Source organism: Mustelus asterias, unplaced genomic scaffold, assembly GCF_964213995.1.
Source record: "Mustelus asterias unplaced genomic scaffold, sMusAst1.hap1.1 HAP1_SCAFFOLD_1869, whole genome shotgun sequence".
Taxonomy (NCBI): domain Eukaryota; kingdom Metazoa; phylum Chordata; class Chondrichthyes; order Carcharhiniformes; family Triakidae; genus Mustelus; species Mustelus asterias.
Genome location: NW_027591814.1, coordinates 11,573 through 27,892, shown reverse-complemented (window position 1 = coordinate 27,892; position 16,320 = coordinate 11,573). Strand labels below are relative to the sequence as shown.

Sequence of the window (16,320 nt, the reverse complement as noted above, 5' to 3'; positions counted from 1 at the left end):
CTCCAAAGATGTGCGGGTTAGGCCATGATCAATGCGCAGAGTTCGGGTTATGGCGGGGAATTGGGTCTAGTTGGAGTGCTGTTTTGAAGAGTTGACGTGGGCTTGACGGGCCGGATGGCCTCTTCAGCCCCTCGAGTCTGTACTGATCACAATCCCACCCAGGCCCTTTTCCTGGAACCCCACACATTTACCCTGCTAATCCCCCTGATGCTAGGGCCAATTTAGCATAGCCAATCCACCTAACCCGCACATCCGTGAGAGGAAACCAAAGCATCCGGAGGAAACCCATGCAGAGATGGTGAGAATGTGCAAACTCCACACAGACAGTGACCTGAACCCGGGTTAGAACAAAGAAAATTACAGCACAGGAACAGGCCCTTCGGCCCTCCAAGCCTGCACCGACCATGCTGCCCGACTGAACTAAAACCCCCTACCCTTCCGGGGACCGTATCCCTCTGTTCCCATCCTATTCATGTATTTGTCAAGACGCCCTTTAAAAGTCACTGTCGTATCTTCTTCCACGACCTCCCCCGGCAACGAGTTTCAGGCACCCACCACCCTTTGTGTAAAAAATCTGCCTCGTACATCTCCTTTAAACCTTGCCCCTTGCATCTTAAACCTATGGCCCCCTAGTAATTGACTCTTCCACCCTGGGAAAAAGCTTCTGAATATCCACTCTGTCCCTGCCTCTCATAATCTTGTAGACTTCTATCAGGTCGCCCCTCAACCTCTGTCGTTCCAGTGAGAACCTCTGTCGTTCCAGTGAGAGTTCCTGGTGCTGTGAGGCAGCAGTGCGGACCATTGTGCCACCCAGGTCAGGATGGTGTGGAGGGGGAGCTTGCAGGTGGTGGTGGTGTTCCCTCATGTGCCTGCTGCCCTTGTCCTCCTGGATCAAAGAGGTTGCGCATTTGGGAGCCACTATTGTTGATGTCAAGTATTCTAGGTTGAAGAGGAACAAGCCCAAATAGCGTATCTCCTGTAAGTCACAATTATCTCTAATTAGAAAGAAAACCTTGAGCAAATTCTAGAGGGGAAAAAGTCTATCATCTGCTGTGCCGCCTATTAAATTTATGACCTTTTGGGTCAAAGACTGGAATCGAAAAAAGAATGATGAGTGGAATTCGAGGACTCTAATTCGAGGGGCAGCGCGGTGGCCCAGTGGGTTAACACTGCTGCCTCACAGTGCCAGGGACCCGGGTTCGATTCCCAGCTTGGGTCTGTGTGGAGTTTGCACGTTCTCCCCCGTGTCTGCGTGGGTTTCCTCCGGGTGCTCCCGTTTCCTCCCACACTCCAAAAATGTGCTGGTTAGGTTGATTGGCCAAGGCTTAATTGCCCCATAGTGTCAGGGGGACTTGCTAGGGTAAATGCGTGGAGTTACGAGGATAGGGTCTGGGTGGGATGAGGGTCAGTGCAGAGACTCGATGGGCCGAATGGCACTGTAGGGATTCTTTGATTCTAACTGAAACGTTTCTACGATTTGCAGAATTGCCCCCAATTAGACGGCGAGGTTAGTATCCAAGGTTAAAGACCATAATCTCATTGGATCAATTTAATTTCGGAGTGCGATTTGGGTGAACTTTCTCTGTCTCTATCGCAATGCAGCTGACGCTGGAGTCCAGGGGTGACGTGCTGCAGGCGCCACAGGTTTCTTCCAGCATTGATTTCAAGGTGAACGTCCCTCCATGAAGGAAAGGAGCAGTAAACAAATTATTTCTGTTTCAATTTCAGCGTCTCAATCAGTGAAATTCAGACTCATCCAGAATTAGACATCGATGGAGATGGCCTGGTATCCGAGCAAGAAGCAGAGGTACGGCATAAATTTGTAGTTTAATCCTCCGCGTCTTCTTACACTGTTGAGTTTAGGCGAGAGGGATGGTGGGGGGGGGGGGTGCGCAGATCTGGACTAAGAGCACCTTGGGTGGCAGAGTGGTTAGCACTGTGGCTTCCTCAGAGCATCAGGGACCCGGGTTCCTTGCCCGGCTTGGGTCACTGTCTGTGTGGAGTTTATATATTAGTGTCACAAGTAAGGCTTACATTAACACTGCAATGACGTTACTGTGAAAATCCCCAAGTTGCCACACTCCGGCGCCTGTTCGGGTAAATACGCCCTACCCAGCACGTCTTTCGGACTGTGGGAGGAAACCGGAGCACCCGGAGGAAACCCACGCAGACGCGGGGAGAACGTGTAAACTCTACACAGACAGTGACCCAAGCCGGGAATCGAACCCAGGTCCCTGGTGCTGTGAGGCAGCAGCGCTAGCCACTGTGCCACCGTGCCACCCTCCGTTCTCCCCGTGTCTGCGTGGGTTTCCTCCGGGTGCTCCGGTTTCCTCCCACAGTCCGAAAGATGTGCTGGTTAGGGTGCATTGGTTGTGTGCCACAGAGACTCTAGCCAACCGTTCGAATGCTGAAAACCAGCGCTCAGGTCTCAGGCATCACATGGGCGGCACGGTGGCACAGTGGTCAGCACAACTGCCTCACAGCGCCAGGGGCCTGGGTTCGATTCCCGGCTTGGGTCACTGTCTGTGTGGAGTTTGCACGTTCTCCCCATGTCTGCGTGGGTTTCCTCCGGGTGCTCCGGTTTTCTCCCCCAGTCCGAAAGACGTGTTGGTTTAGGTGCATTGGCCGTGCTAAATTCTCCCTCAGTGTACCCGAACAGGCGCCGGAGTGTGGCGACTGGGGGATTTTCACAGTAACTTCATTGCAGTGTTAATGTAAGCCTACTTATGACTAATGAATAAACTTTTTTTTAAAAAATCATTAGTATGGTCAGTGGTCTCCCCCCAACCCCACCCCCTCGCAGCTGAGAATTGGTCGTAATCCTTAATTTCCTCGCTCTTATGCCCCCTCTCACTGCTGTGAGAATCACTAACCAGAAATTGTAGGATTGACTGAAATGAGTTGAAATTTAATAAGAAGACGGAAGCCTCATTTTTATTTGAGAAAGCTGATTCTTCCAAACAGGCCTCCTGTCACTGGATTTGCTGAGTTGGTACGCACCTGGATGGCTTTGTGAACCCCCCTCTCTGCTCCAAAAGTCCTTCCTCGGCTGCCCATTTCGTGGTTTATTTTTGTTTTGTCCTCCTATTTTTCCTTTACTTTTTCTCCTTCGTGTGCACTCTTTCATCCCCGCAGTGTAGAAGGAGGCCATTCGGCCCATTGAGTCTGCACCGACCCCAATCCCACCCAGGCCCTATCCCCGTAACCCCATGCATTTACCCTAGCTAGTCCCCCTAACACTAAGGTGCAATTTAGCCTGGCCAATCCACCTAACCAGCACGTCTTTGGAGTGTGGGAGGAAACCGGAGCACCCGGAGGAAACCCACGCAGACACGGGGAGAACGTGCAGACTCTGCACAGACGGTGACCCGAGCCGGGAATCTGACCTGAGCCGGGAATCGAACCCGTGTCCCTGGCGCTGTGAGGCAGCGGTGCTAACCACTGTGCCACCGTGCCGCCCCCACTCCTGACTCCGCCCTAAGTGGCAAACTCTGTGTAGATGTATGCCCGCTCGCCCAGGCCGATATGCATCGGCTGTACCATAAACCAAACAAGGAGCTGTGTCGGGGGAAGCTGCTTCAATATCGGCTGTCATGATGTGGAGATGCCGGCGTTGGACTGGGGTAAACACAGTAAGAAGTTTAACAACACCAGGTTAAAGTCCAACAGGTTTATTTGGTAGCAAAAGCCACACAAGCTTTTGGAGCCCCAAGCCCCTTCTTCAGGTGAGTGGGAATTCTGTTCACAAACAGGGTATATAAAGACACAAACTCAATTGATTGAGTTTGATACATGATTGAGTAAATACATGATTGAGTAAATTGAGTTTGTGTCTTTATATGCCCTGTTTGTGAACAGAATTCCCACTCACCTGAAGAAGGGGCTTGGGGCGCCGAAAGCTTGTGTGGCTTTTGCTACCAAATAAACCTGTTGGACTTTAATCTGGTGTTGTTAAACTTCTTACAGTCAATATCGGCTGGCCAGTGGATTTGCAGATCAGTGGACAATCACTCTGAGCTGAATTTTCTTTTCTGCCCGCAGCTCTCAAAACAAAATACTCAAGTTTGTATCTGCCACGGAATACACTTTGTGTGTATTTTTAATGCTGCGTTCCAAAAGGTGGAATTTGAGGGAACTGGGGCCAGCTGCAAAGCTACCTGTCCTTTTTGCAGACATCTTTCAAGATTGGGAGGAATCAACTCTGTGTGGAGTTTGCACGTTCTCCCCGTGCCTGCGTGGGTTTCCTCCCACAGTCCAAAGATAGAACATAGAAAAGCTACAGCACAAACAGGCCCTTCGGCCCACAAGTTGTGCCGAACACATCCCTACCTTCTAGACCTACCTATAACCCTCCACCCTATTGAGCTCCATGTACTCATCCAGGAGTCTCTTAAAAGACCCTATCGAGTTTGCCTCCACCACCATTGACGGCAGCCGATTCCACTCGCCCACCACCCTCTGCGTGAAAAACTTACCCCTAACATCTCCCCTGTACCTACCCCCCAGCACCCTAAACCTGTGTCCTCTCGAAGCAGACATTTCCACCCTGGGAAAAAGCCTCTGAGAGTCCACCCAATCTATGCCTCTCAACATCTTATACACCTCTATTAGGTCTCCCCTCATCCTACGTCTCTCCAAGGAGAAAAGACCGAGCTCCCTCAGCCTATCCTGATAAGGCATGCCACTCAATCCAGACAACATCCTTGTAAATCTCCTCTGCACCCTTTCAATCTTTTCCACATCCTTCCTGTAATGAGGCGACCAGAACTGAGCACAGTACTCCAAGTGGGGTAGATGTGCGGGTTAGGTGGATTGGCCATGCTAAATTGCCCCTTAGTGTCCAAAGATGTGCAGGTTAGGGGGATTGGCCATGCTAAACTGCTCCTTAGTGTCCAAAGATATGTAGATTAGCAGGGTAAATACATGGGGTTGCGGGAATAGGGCCTAGGTAAGATATTCTGTCAGAGTTGGTGCAGACCCGATGGGCTGAATGGCCACTTTCTGCACTGTAGGCATTCTATGAAAATTTTTTAATTTGTAACTTTTAATATAGAATCCCTGCAGTGCAGGAGGCCACCATTCGGCCCATCGAGCCTGCACCAACAACAATCCCACGCAAGCCCTATCCCCGTAACCCCACGCATTTACCCCACTAAACCCACTGAGGGGCAATTTAGCCTGGCCAATCCATCTAACCCGCACATCTTTCGGACTGTGGGAGGAAACCGGTGCACCCGGAGGAAACCCATGCAGACACGGGGAGAACGTGCAGACTCCACACAGACAAGATAGTCATCCAAGCTGGGAATCAAACCTGGGTCCCTGGAGCTGTGAAGCAACAGTGCTAACCACTGTGGCACTGTCAAAACTTGAGTCCTGAAAAAGAATTAAACAAGCAAAGAGGATATCGACAGAGGGTGAGCAGTTCGTTTTCATGGTGGTTAAATATAATGCGTTAACTGAAAAGAAGTGATTTCTTTTCCAACAGAGTGTGCTGGGAGGTGTCAGTCAGGTTGATGCAAGCAGCTTCCAGGAGACTATCTGGGCAGGTATCCAGGGCAAGTATAAATCTGAGGTGGGTGCCTTTCACTCGATTACAAATTAGATAAAAGATGCTTCTCTTCCAGCTACTGAGCCTACTGAATTTTCTTGTATGTCATGCATATATTAAGCTTCTTTGACGGGACACCCTAGTTTCCCTCTGGTACCCTCGCTCAAATGGCTGTTGGACAACTTGGAGACAAGGTTAGGAAGCAGATTGGAGGCCAACTGCCTCGTGACTATTGGAATGTAACCGGTGACAACTTTGTACTGGATGTAATGTGACCAATGGGAACAAGATGTAAGGGTCAGCTGACCCAGTAAACCGTGGGACCAATTACAGAATGATGTAATAGTCAGCTGACTCACTATAAATAAGGAACTATGTAGAATTGTGGGGAGCTTGGAGTGGCCCAGGGCGAGGCCCCAAGTTTGGAGTAATGATGTTTCCTTATTAAACCCTTTCTTTGATTTATAAGTTGGAGTAAGTTTTGTTGTATTTTCATTAGCTGCATTTTGGAGAGTTCCTTCTAAAGAAACATTGACCACACCTGATTTCTTCCCATCTGACACCAGGACACTGGGAGTGGAAATTCTGATGCAATTTTCTTTTTCAGAGAATCCCTACAGTGCAGAAGGAGGCCATTCGGCCCATTGAGTCTGCACCAATTACAATCCCACCCAGGGCTCTATCCCCATAACCCCATGCATCTACCCTCGCTAGCCCCCCCTGACACTAAGGGGCAATTTAGCACAGCCAATCCACCTATCCCGCACATCTTTGGATTGTGGGAGGAAACCGGAGGAAACTCATGCAGACACGGGGAGAACGTGCAGACTCCACACAGACAGTGACCTAAGCCCGGGAATTTAACCCGGATCCCTGGCACTGTGAAGGATCAGTGTCACCGTGCCACCCCTCACATTTCCTCATTGCATATAGGTACTGAGACTGGTTACCCCTGAGATCAGTCCTGGTGGGCACAGCGGTTAGCACTGCTGCCTCACAGCGCCAGAAATCCGGATTCGATTCCCGGCTTCGGTCACTGTCTGTATGGAGTCTGTATGTTCTCCCCATTTCTGTGTAGGTTTCCTCCGGGTGCTCTGATTTCCTCCCTTAGTCAAAATGATGTGCTGGTTAGGTGCATTGGCTGTGCTAAATTCTCCCTCCATGTACCCGAACAGGCGCCGGACTGTGGCGACTACGGGATTTTCACAGTAACTTCATTGCAGTGTTAATGCAAGCCTATTTGTGACACTAATAAGTAAATTTTAACCTGCACTGTAGGGATTCTATGAAGTTACTACATTTTGAAAGTATTTAATTGACTATAAAGTGCTTTGGGAGACCCTGAGGTCCTAAAAAGTGCTAGAATCGGGGATTTTCACAGTAACTTCATTGCAGTGTTAACGTGACACTGCTTGTGACACCAATAAATAAATCTACAGTGTCACGCTCAGAATATCTTTTTGATTTGATTTATTATTGTCACATGTATTAACATACAGTGAAAAGTATTGTTTCTTGAGCGCTATACAGACAAAGCATACCGTTCATAGAGAAGGAAAGACGAGAGTGCAGAATGTAGTGTTACAGTCATAGCTAGGGTGTAGAGAAAGATCAACTTAATGCAAGGTGGGTCCATTCAAAAGTCTGACAGCAGCAGGGAAGAAGCTGTTCTTGAGTCGGTTGGTACGAGACCTCAGACTTTTGTATCTTTTTCCTGACGGAAGAAGGTGGAAGAGAGAATGTCCGGGGTGCGTGGGGTCCTTAATTATGCTGGCTGCTTTGCCGAGGCAGCGGGAAGTGCAGGCAGAGTCAATGGATGGGAGGCTGGTTTGCCTGATGGTTTTATCCTGCCTCAAATGACTTAATCCCACACTGGATATAAGGTGTCCTTGCCTTTTATGCCATGGTGCTTGTGCATGGAGATTTTGGTTTTGTACGTCTGCATTTTAACCGCATTGTTGGGACCTTTTAGCACCATTCTCAGTCTTTATCATCACCATTTACATTCCCTTTACCATTTTGTCTACGCCATTCGTATCAATTACAGACCCCCACCCTCACAGTATACATCTTGTCTGATCTCCCTGGTCTGAGGAACGGTCATCCAGATTATCATCCGCACTACACTCTGCACCTTTGTTTTTGCAGTTTATACATTCCGATCTCTTAATGGACGCTATTAGCACCATTCTCATTGACTTAATCCAGACTCGAAACGTTGGCTGGATTCTCTCTCCACAGATGCTGTCAGACCTGCTGAGATTTTCCAGCATTTTGGTTTTTTTTGTCCCGTGTTGGTGCCTCGCTTGAACCCATGGCTTTTCTAATCAGACCGTTTCTTCCTCTGCTCTGGCAGGCAGTAGTTGAAAGCCCGACGCCCCCAGACATCCCTGTGGAGGAGGCAGAAGACAGCCACCCTAAGCATGAAGACTGGAAGAAGGATGACCTAGACGAAGATGACGATGATGGTGGCGGTGGCGAGGAACAGGACGATGATGGTGACGAGGATGAGGAGGAGGACGGAGGCGAAGAGGACGACAAGGTAATTAGAGAAAAACGGGATACTTGCTGGTCCGCACAGCAGGATTTAAACGCAGGAAGAATTGGGCATATTGAATTCACTTGGGAATGTTGGACAGTGTGTGAGACCAAAAACAGCAGTGGATAAGACGCTCTTTGTGTGAGATAATGGTCTGGCTAGAGCTAGTTTACCACATGCCACCAGCATTAAAGAGCTATATACTCTCACTTTCAGTCAGCAAGCACTAACTGTAACCATGGCAGCTGCCTTGCAATGACTGCCCCGAAGCATTCACGCCTGTCAACAGCAGAGAAAAGAAACACCTCTTTGGCACCGCGCAGGAGAGCCAGAAAAAGAAAATTGTACTTTCTCCATCATGACTGTCAACTAAATGGCAGTTCGCAAGAATCAGAAAACGATTCCACGCTGAGGGAGGCTATTCAGCCCATCGTGCCTACCTCCTTGCAACAGCTGTCCCAACTATTTGGGTGGCACAGTGGTTAGCACGACTGCCTGACATCACCAGGGACCCGGGTTCGATTCCGGCCTCGGGTGACTGTGTACGTGGAGTTTGCACGTTCTCCCCGTGTCTGCGTGGGTTTCCTCCGGGTGCTCCGGTTTCCTCCCATACTCCAAAGATGTGTAGGTTAGGTGGGACCTTAGTGTCAGGGGGACCATCTAGGGTAAATACATGGGGTTACGGGGATAGGGCCTGGGTGGAATTGTTGTTGGTGCAGACTCGATGAGTTCAATGGCCTCCTTCTCTCCCATACCACCACCAAGCACCACCCCCCTCCCCCCTCCCCCCACCCCACACCCACCTTGGAAAATGAGAATTCCAGCCCACCACAAAAACAAAATGTGCTGGAAAATCTCAGCAGGTCTGACAACATCTGTGGGGGCGGAGAATCGAGCCAACTTTCGTAACGTTGGCTCTATTCTCTCTCCTCAAGATGGTGTCGGGTCTGCTGTGTTTTGCAGCGTTTTCTGTTCTTGTTTCAGATCCCAGCATCCGCAGGATCTTGCTTTTACCTGAGCAGATTCCAGCCCGTCTCCCTCCCCACCCGGAGGTGTTACTTCAGCACCAAACTGCACTGGCAGAGGGTAAATACAGTAAGAAGTTTAACAACACCAGGTTAAAATCCAACAGGTTTATTTGGTAGCAAAAGCCACACAAGCTTTCGGAGCTGCAAGCCCCTTCTTCAGGTGAGTGGGAATTCTGTTCACAAACAGAGCATATAAAGACACAAACTCAATTTACATGAATAATGGTTGGAATGCGAATACTTACAACTAATCAAGTCTTTAAGAAACAAAACAATGTGAGTGGAGAGAGCATCAAGACAGGCTAAAAAGATGTGTATTGTCTCCAGACAAGACAGCCAGTGAAACTCTGTGGGAGTTACAAATAGTGTGACATGAACCCAATATCCCGGTTGAGGCCGTCCTCGTGTGTGCGGAACTTGGCTATCAGTTTCTGCTCAGCGATTCTGCGCTGTCGTGTGTCGCGAAGGCCGCCTTGGAGAACGCTTTAAGCGTTCAAAAATCCCATGTCATTGCTCTGCCCCATCCCAACCCTCGATTTGTGTGGAGAGAAAGTAGAACGTTTGGCCACTTAGAGCAAAGTGCTCGCAGGTAACTTTACATTCCCAGGAGTGATTCTCAAATCATCTCTAAGTTTTAAATTTATTAGCGTCACAAGTAGGCTTACATTAACACTGCAATGAAGTTACTGTAAAAATTCCCTAGTCGCCACACTCCTGTTCGGGTACACTGAGGAAGAATTTAGCACGGCCAATGCACCTGACCAACATGTCTTAAATTCTAAGCCGTGCTAAATTCTCCCTCAGTGGATCCAAGCAGGCGCCGGAATGTGGCGACTGGGCGATTTTTACAGCAACTTCATTGCAGTGTTAGAATCAGAGAATTCCTGCTGTGCAGAAGGAGGCCGTTTGGCCCATCAAGTCTGCACCGACCACATTCCCACCCAGGCCTTGTTCCTGTAACCCCGCACATTTACTCTGCTGATTTCCCCCCTGACACTGGGGTCAATTTAGCATGGCCAACCCACCTTGCCTGCACATCTTTGGAATGTGGGAGGAAACCGGAGCACCCGGTGGGAGAAGGCACGGCCCGGGCGGGGGGGGGGGGGGGGGAGAATCATCATAGAATCATAGAAACCCTACAGCACAGAAAGAGGCCATTCGGCCCATCGAGTCTGCACCGACCACAATCCCACCCAGGCCCTACCCCCATATCCCTATATATTTACCCACTAATCCCTCTAACCTACGCATCTCAGGACACTAAGGGGCAATTTTAACACGGCCAATCAACCTAACCTGCACATCTTTGGATCATGCAGACTCCGCACAGACAGTGACCCGTGCCGGGAATCGATCCCGGGTCCCTGGCGCTGTGAGGCATCAGCGCTAACCACTGCGCCCACCGTGCCGTCCTTTCCTTTGAGGAACCTGCCTATTTTCCTGCAAGCCTGTTAATATTTAATGGTGAGGACTCTGAGATAAAAATGGCCTTTGTGCTTGTTCCTGCTTGATGGTCAGTGCGTGTACGTGGGCACCTCACCGATGATTGCGGCAGTGACTGGCAAAACGGAAAATTCAGAGCCTTTTCTTGCCGACTGTCAAATCCCGCTGCGTGAGTGATGAAGTGGACTCTCTCTCTCTCTCTCTCCCTCTCTCATAAATCTCAATCCCTTGAGTATCTAATTCATTGTGAAATTGTTATAGTTCAATATGAATTGAAAAATCTCCTTGTCTTCACTCCCAGTCAGTGATTTGGCTTTGTATAATCATTCGAATAAACGCCTGAGGGTGTTCCTTTGAAAAGGAGTGGGGGGGGCGGGTGACGATTGGTATGAGCTGCCTGGATATCCATGGGAATTCGCACCATCCCCACTTGTGTTCGGTTTTGTCAACTCAAATTTGGCATCTGGTCCTTCAAAAATAGAAGTAGTTTTTCTTTACCCGCATCCAACCTGAGTGTGATTTCTTGAATTTGAGGCAGCTTGGAGTACCTGTATCCTAGAGTCATAGAATCCCTACGGTGCAGAACGAGGCCATTCAGCCCATCGAGTCTGCACCGACCACAATCCCACCCAGGCCCTATTCCCTGTAAACCCATGCATTTACCCCAGCTAGTCCGCCTGACACTAAGGGGTAATTTAACACGGCCAGTCCACCTAACCCACACATCTTTGGAGTGTGGGAGGAAACCGGAGCGCCCGGAGGAAACCCACGCAGACATGGGGAGAATGTGCAGACTCCACACAGGCAGTGACCCACGCCGGGAATAGAACCCGGGTCCCTGGCGCTGTGAGGCAGCAGTGCTAACCACTGTGCCACCGTGCCGCCCCTTTGCGACTGAAGAAAATGACATTTTGACTCTGAATCCTTGCCTTTTTTCCAAAATCCCCCCCTCCTGCCCCACGCACTGCTGCCCCACCACCATATTCCTCGTTCCCTTTGTTTGAAGCTGCTGACTGAGTCGACATTGTGCAGAAAATGCAAACAAGGACCCAGCCATTCTGTGCAGGAGTGTCTGTCTGTACGCACGTGCCTGGCTGTGTGTCTGTACGCACGTGCCTGGCTGTGTGTCTGTGCGCAGGTGCCTGGCTGCGTGTCTGTGTGCAGGTGCCTGGCTGTGTGTCTGTGCGCAGGTGCCTGGCTGTGTGTCTGTGCGCAGGTGCCTGGCTGTGTGTCTGTGCGCAGGTGCCTGGCTGTGTGTCTGTGCGCAGGTGCCTGGCTGTGTGTCTGTGCGCAGGTGCCTGGCTGTGTGTCTGTGCGCAGGTGCCTGGCTGTGTGTCTGTGCGCAGGTGCCTGGCTGTGTGTCTGTGCGCAGGTGCCTGGCTGTGTGTCTGTGCGCAGGTGCCTGGCTGTGTGTCTGTGCGCAGGTGCCTGGCTGTGTGTCTGTGCGCAGGTGCCTGGCTGTGTGTCTGTGCGCAGGTGCCTGGCTGTGTGTCTGTGCGCAGGTGCCTGGCTGTGTGTCTGTGCGCAGGTGCCTGGCTGTGTGTCTGTGCGCAGGTGCCTGGCTGTGTGTCTGTGCGCAGGTGCCTGGCTGTGTGTCTGTGCGCAGGTGCCTGGCTGTGTGTCTGTGCGCAGGTGCCTGGCTGTGTGTCTGTGCGCAGGTGCCTGGCTGTGTGTCTGTGCGCAGGTGCCTGGCTGTGCGCCTGTGCGCAGGTGCCTGGCTGTGTGTCTGTGCGCAGGTGCCTGGCTGTGTGTCTGTGCGCAGGTGCCTGGCTGTGCGCCTGTGCGCAGGTGCCTGGCTGTGCGCCTGTGCGCAGGTGCCTGGCTGTGTGTCTGTGTGCAGGTGCCTGGCTGTGTGTCTGTGTGCAGGTGCCTGGCTGTGTGTCTGTGTGCAGGTGCCTGGCTGTGTGTCTGTGCGCAGGTGCCTGGCTGTGTGTCTGTGTGCAGGTGCCTGGCTGTGTGTCTGTGTGCAGGTGCCTGGCTGTGTGTCTGTGTGCAGGTGCCTGGCTGTGTGTCTGTGCGCAGGTGCCTGGCTGTGCGCCTGTGCGCAGGTGGCTGGCTGTGCGCCTGTGCGCAGGTGCCTGGCTGTGCGCCTGTGCGCAGGTGCCTGGCTGTGCGCCTGTACGCAGGTGGCTGGCTGTGCGTCTGTGCGCAGGTGCCTGGCTGTGCGCCTGTACGCACGTGGCTGGCTGTGTGTCCGTGTCTCTTTGCCTGCACGTGCCTGTTGCCGTTCATAATGCAGCTCGATTCTGTTCTCAGCAGGCCCCAGCCAGTGCACTTTTCAGCAACGATCCTGAACAGGATTGGAATCTGGCCTCCGCGCCAGTACGCCTCCCCCTGTCTCGCCTCCCACCCCTGACGGGGAAAATGCCAACTGCAGCATCTCGATGACTGTGTCAGTGGAATCCACCAGTTCAGCACTGATTAGTATAAAAGAGCTTCCTACTCTTGTAGGGTGTATCATAGAATCCCTACAGCACAGAAGGAGGCCATTCGGCCCATCGAGTCTGCACTGACCGTAATCCCACCAGGCTCTATTCCTGTCACCCCGCACATTTACCCTGCTAATCCCCTGATGCTCGGGTCAATTTAACATGACAAATTCATCTAAACTCACCTGGCTGTGTGTCTGTGTCTCTCTCTCTACGCACGTGCCTGGCTGTGTGTCTGTGCCTCTCTGTACACATGGGCCTGCAGCTCGATTCTGTTCTCAGCAGGCCCCAGCCAGTGCACTTTTCAGCAACGATCCTGAACAGGATTGGAATCTGGCCTCCGCGCTAGTACGCCTCCCCCTGTCTCGCCTCCCACCCCTGACGGGGAAAATGCCAACTGCCGCATCTCGATGACTGTGTCAGTGGAATCCACCAGTTCAGCACTGATTAGTATAAAAGAGCTTCCTACTCTTGTAGGGTGTATCATAGAATCCCTACAGTACAGTAGGAGGCCGTTCACCCATCGAGTCTGCACCGACCACAATCCCAACCACGCTCTATTCCTGACCCCTACATATTTATCCTGCTAATCCCCCTGACACCAAGGGTCAATTTAACACGACCAATCAAGCTAACCCGCACATTTTTGAACTGTGGGAGGAAACCGGAGCAGCCGGAGGAAACCCACGCAGACACGGGGAGAACGTGTAGACTCCGCACAGACAGCGACCCAAGCTGGGAATCGAACCCGGGCCCCTGGCGGCTGTGAGGCAGCAGTGCTAACCACTGTGCTACCCATAGTGTAGTGGCAAACTCTTAGCTTTATAAAGTAGATCATCAAAGGAACAGTGTCAGGGGGATGAGCTAGGGTAAATATATGGGATTACAGGGATATGGCCTGGGTGGAATTGTGGTCGGTGCTGACCCTGAATGGCCTCCTTCTGCACTGTAGGGATTCTATAACCAACTTGGTCAAGATATTGGCAGACAGCGGGCCCCTGTATGTCACCATGAGTTGGCACCTTTAGAATTGGAGGCCCAAATTAAGAGGGGGAAGGATTCTGTTGAAGAACAGTACGCAAAAGTCGTGGCTCCCTGGAGAATAATATTGAGTGCATGCCATTGTTTTTAGTCCCCTGGTTTCACACTGTTCAATCTTGAATTTATCTGTGGAGCCCAAATGCTTTGCATTAAATTGCGGTGAACCCGATTACTGTGCAGTCTCACTTGAGAAAAAAAATTAAGTTTCATTGGAATAATCATGATCTCGTGCTGCTTTTTAATTAAGAACTCTTGCTGTTATCATTAATTAATCTGGGTGTGTGTGGAAGGTGCTGGCGGTAGTGGTAGCCTTATACTTTTCAACGTTCATTTTCAGTGGCAGCATTGCCAGTTTCTGCTCTGTGAACTTGCCCAGTGAATTAATCCTTGACGTTTAAGACCGCCAGTTTGATTCCCCGTCCTCTTAAGTTAGTTCCTGTGTCCGCATGGGTTTCCTCCAGGTGCTCTGGTTTCCTCCCACACTCCAAAGATGTGCGGGTTAGGTGGATTGGCCGTGCTAAATTGCCCCTTAGTGTCCAAAGATGTGCGGGTTAGGTGGATTGGCCATGCTAAATTGCCCCTTAGTGTCCAAAGATGTGTAGGTTAAATGGATTGGCCATGCTAAATTGCCCCTTAGTGTCCAAAGATGTGTAGGTTAGGTAGATTGGCCATGCTAAATTGCCCCTTCATGTCTCATGATGGATTAGCAGGGTAAAATACATGGGGTTGCAGGGATAAGACGGGGAAGAGGGCCTGGATAAGATGCTCTGTCAGAGAGTTGGTGCAGACTCAATGGGCTGAATGGCCTCCTTCCGCACTGTAGAGATTCTTTGATGGTCAGCTTGTGTGTTGATAAAAAATCAATTTGGCCTCAGTGATGCTTATGGAAGTGCTGTCTCTTAGGTCTGCATAGCTACCTACCTTGGTTTTTTTCCCCTTCAATCTCAGTACATCAGGTACATGTACCAGGCTAATACACTGCCAGATATTGGAAGACCAAGTTTAGTTTATTCAAGAGACATGTTAAATTCATAAGAACAAAATCGGATTATGTTTTCTTTGTATTTTTGAAAACCCACTGTTTTTCTGGGGCAGCACGGTAGCACAGTGGTTAGCACTGCTGCCTCACAGCACCAGGGACCCGGGTTCGATTCCCGGTTTGGGTCACTGTCTGTGCGGAGTCTGCACCTTCTCCCCGTGTCTGCGTGGGTTTCCTCTCAGTGCTCCGGTTTCCTCCCACAATCCAAAAGACGTGCTGGTTAGGGTGCATTGGCCGTACTAAATTCTCCCTCAGTGTACCCGAACAGGCGCCGGAGTGTGGCGACTGGGGGATTTTCACAGTAACTTCATTGCAGCGTTAATGTAAGCCTACTTGTGACATTAATAAATAAACTTTAAACTTTTTAAAAAGTGTTTAATTTATTTGCTGTTTAAATACATATAAATAACATCTACTGGACTTCCCAATCATTGAGACCTAACTCGAGTCTTCATTGGGTGCCATTCAGCCTCTGACCAAATTCTGGCCTCATAAATATAACCTAGTTATTGAACTTTGCCCAGATCTAACATATGGGCCGGCACGGTGGCACAGTGGTTGGCACGGCTGCCTCACAGCGCCAGGGACCCGGGTTTGATTCCCGGTTTGGGTCACTGTCTGTGCGGAGTCTGCACATTCTCCCCGTGTCTGCGTGGGTTTCCTCCGGATGCTCCGGTTTGCTCCCACAGTCCAAAGATGTGCGGGTTAGGTGGATTGGCCATGCTAAATTGCCCCGTAGTGTCAGGGGGACTAGCTAGGGTAAATGCATAGGGTTATGGAGATAGGGCCTGGGTGGGATTGTGGTTGGTGCAGACTCAATGGGCCGAATGGCCTCCTTCTGCACTGTAGGGATTCTATGACCTTTGATCTATGCTGTTCCAGTTCATCTCCTGGACAAGTAATGAGCCTCTTTCTGTTCTATTTTTTGGGGCCAGCCATCCACCTATTTTCCAGAAAAGCACGATGAAGGGGAAGACAAAATGCCAGCCTATGATGAAGAAACACAAGTACTGATTGATGGTATGATTTTTATCTTGCCTTTTTACTTGTCTAAACAACTTCAAACTGAGACGAAGACCTTCCAAAAGATGTGAGGATAACAGAAATATGCGGGTTAGGTGGATTGGCCATGCTAAATTGGCCCTTATGTCAGGGGGAGATTAGCAGGGTAAATATGTGGGGGGTAGGATCTGGATGGGATTGTTTAAACAGAAAGAGAGGTGGCACAGTGGTGAGCACTGCTGCCTCAC

At 50.5% G+C, this 16,320-nt stretch overlaps 1 protein-coding gene across 1 annotated transcript in view; it reads left to right on the top strand.

The window, feature by feature from the left end:
* The window catches only part of prkcsh (PRKCSH beta subunit of glucosidase II), a gene marked incomplete at both ends in the record, with an annotated part of 57,986 nt that extends 41,896 nt beyond the window's left edge, over positions 1-16,090 (top strand). Inside the window, 4 exons of the mRNA XM_078206905.1 lie at positions 1,729-1,807; positions 5,489-5,575; positions 7,908-8,093; positions 16,006-16,090. Of these exons, the coding sequence (XP_078063031.1) occupies positions 1,729-1,807; positions 5,489-5,575; positions 7,908-8,093; positions 16,006-16,090 (437 nt within the window). The remainder of the gene's footprint in view (positions 1-1,728; positions 1,808-5,488; positions 5,576-7,907; positions 8,094-16,005) is intronic.
* Between the last annotated feature and the right edge of the window lie 230 nt (positions 16,091-16,320).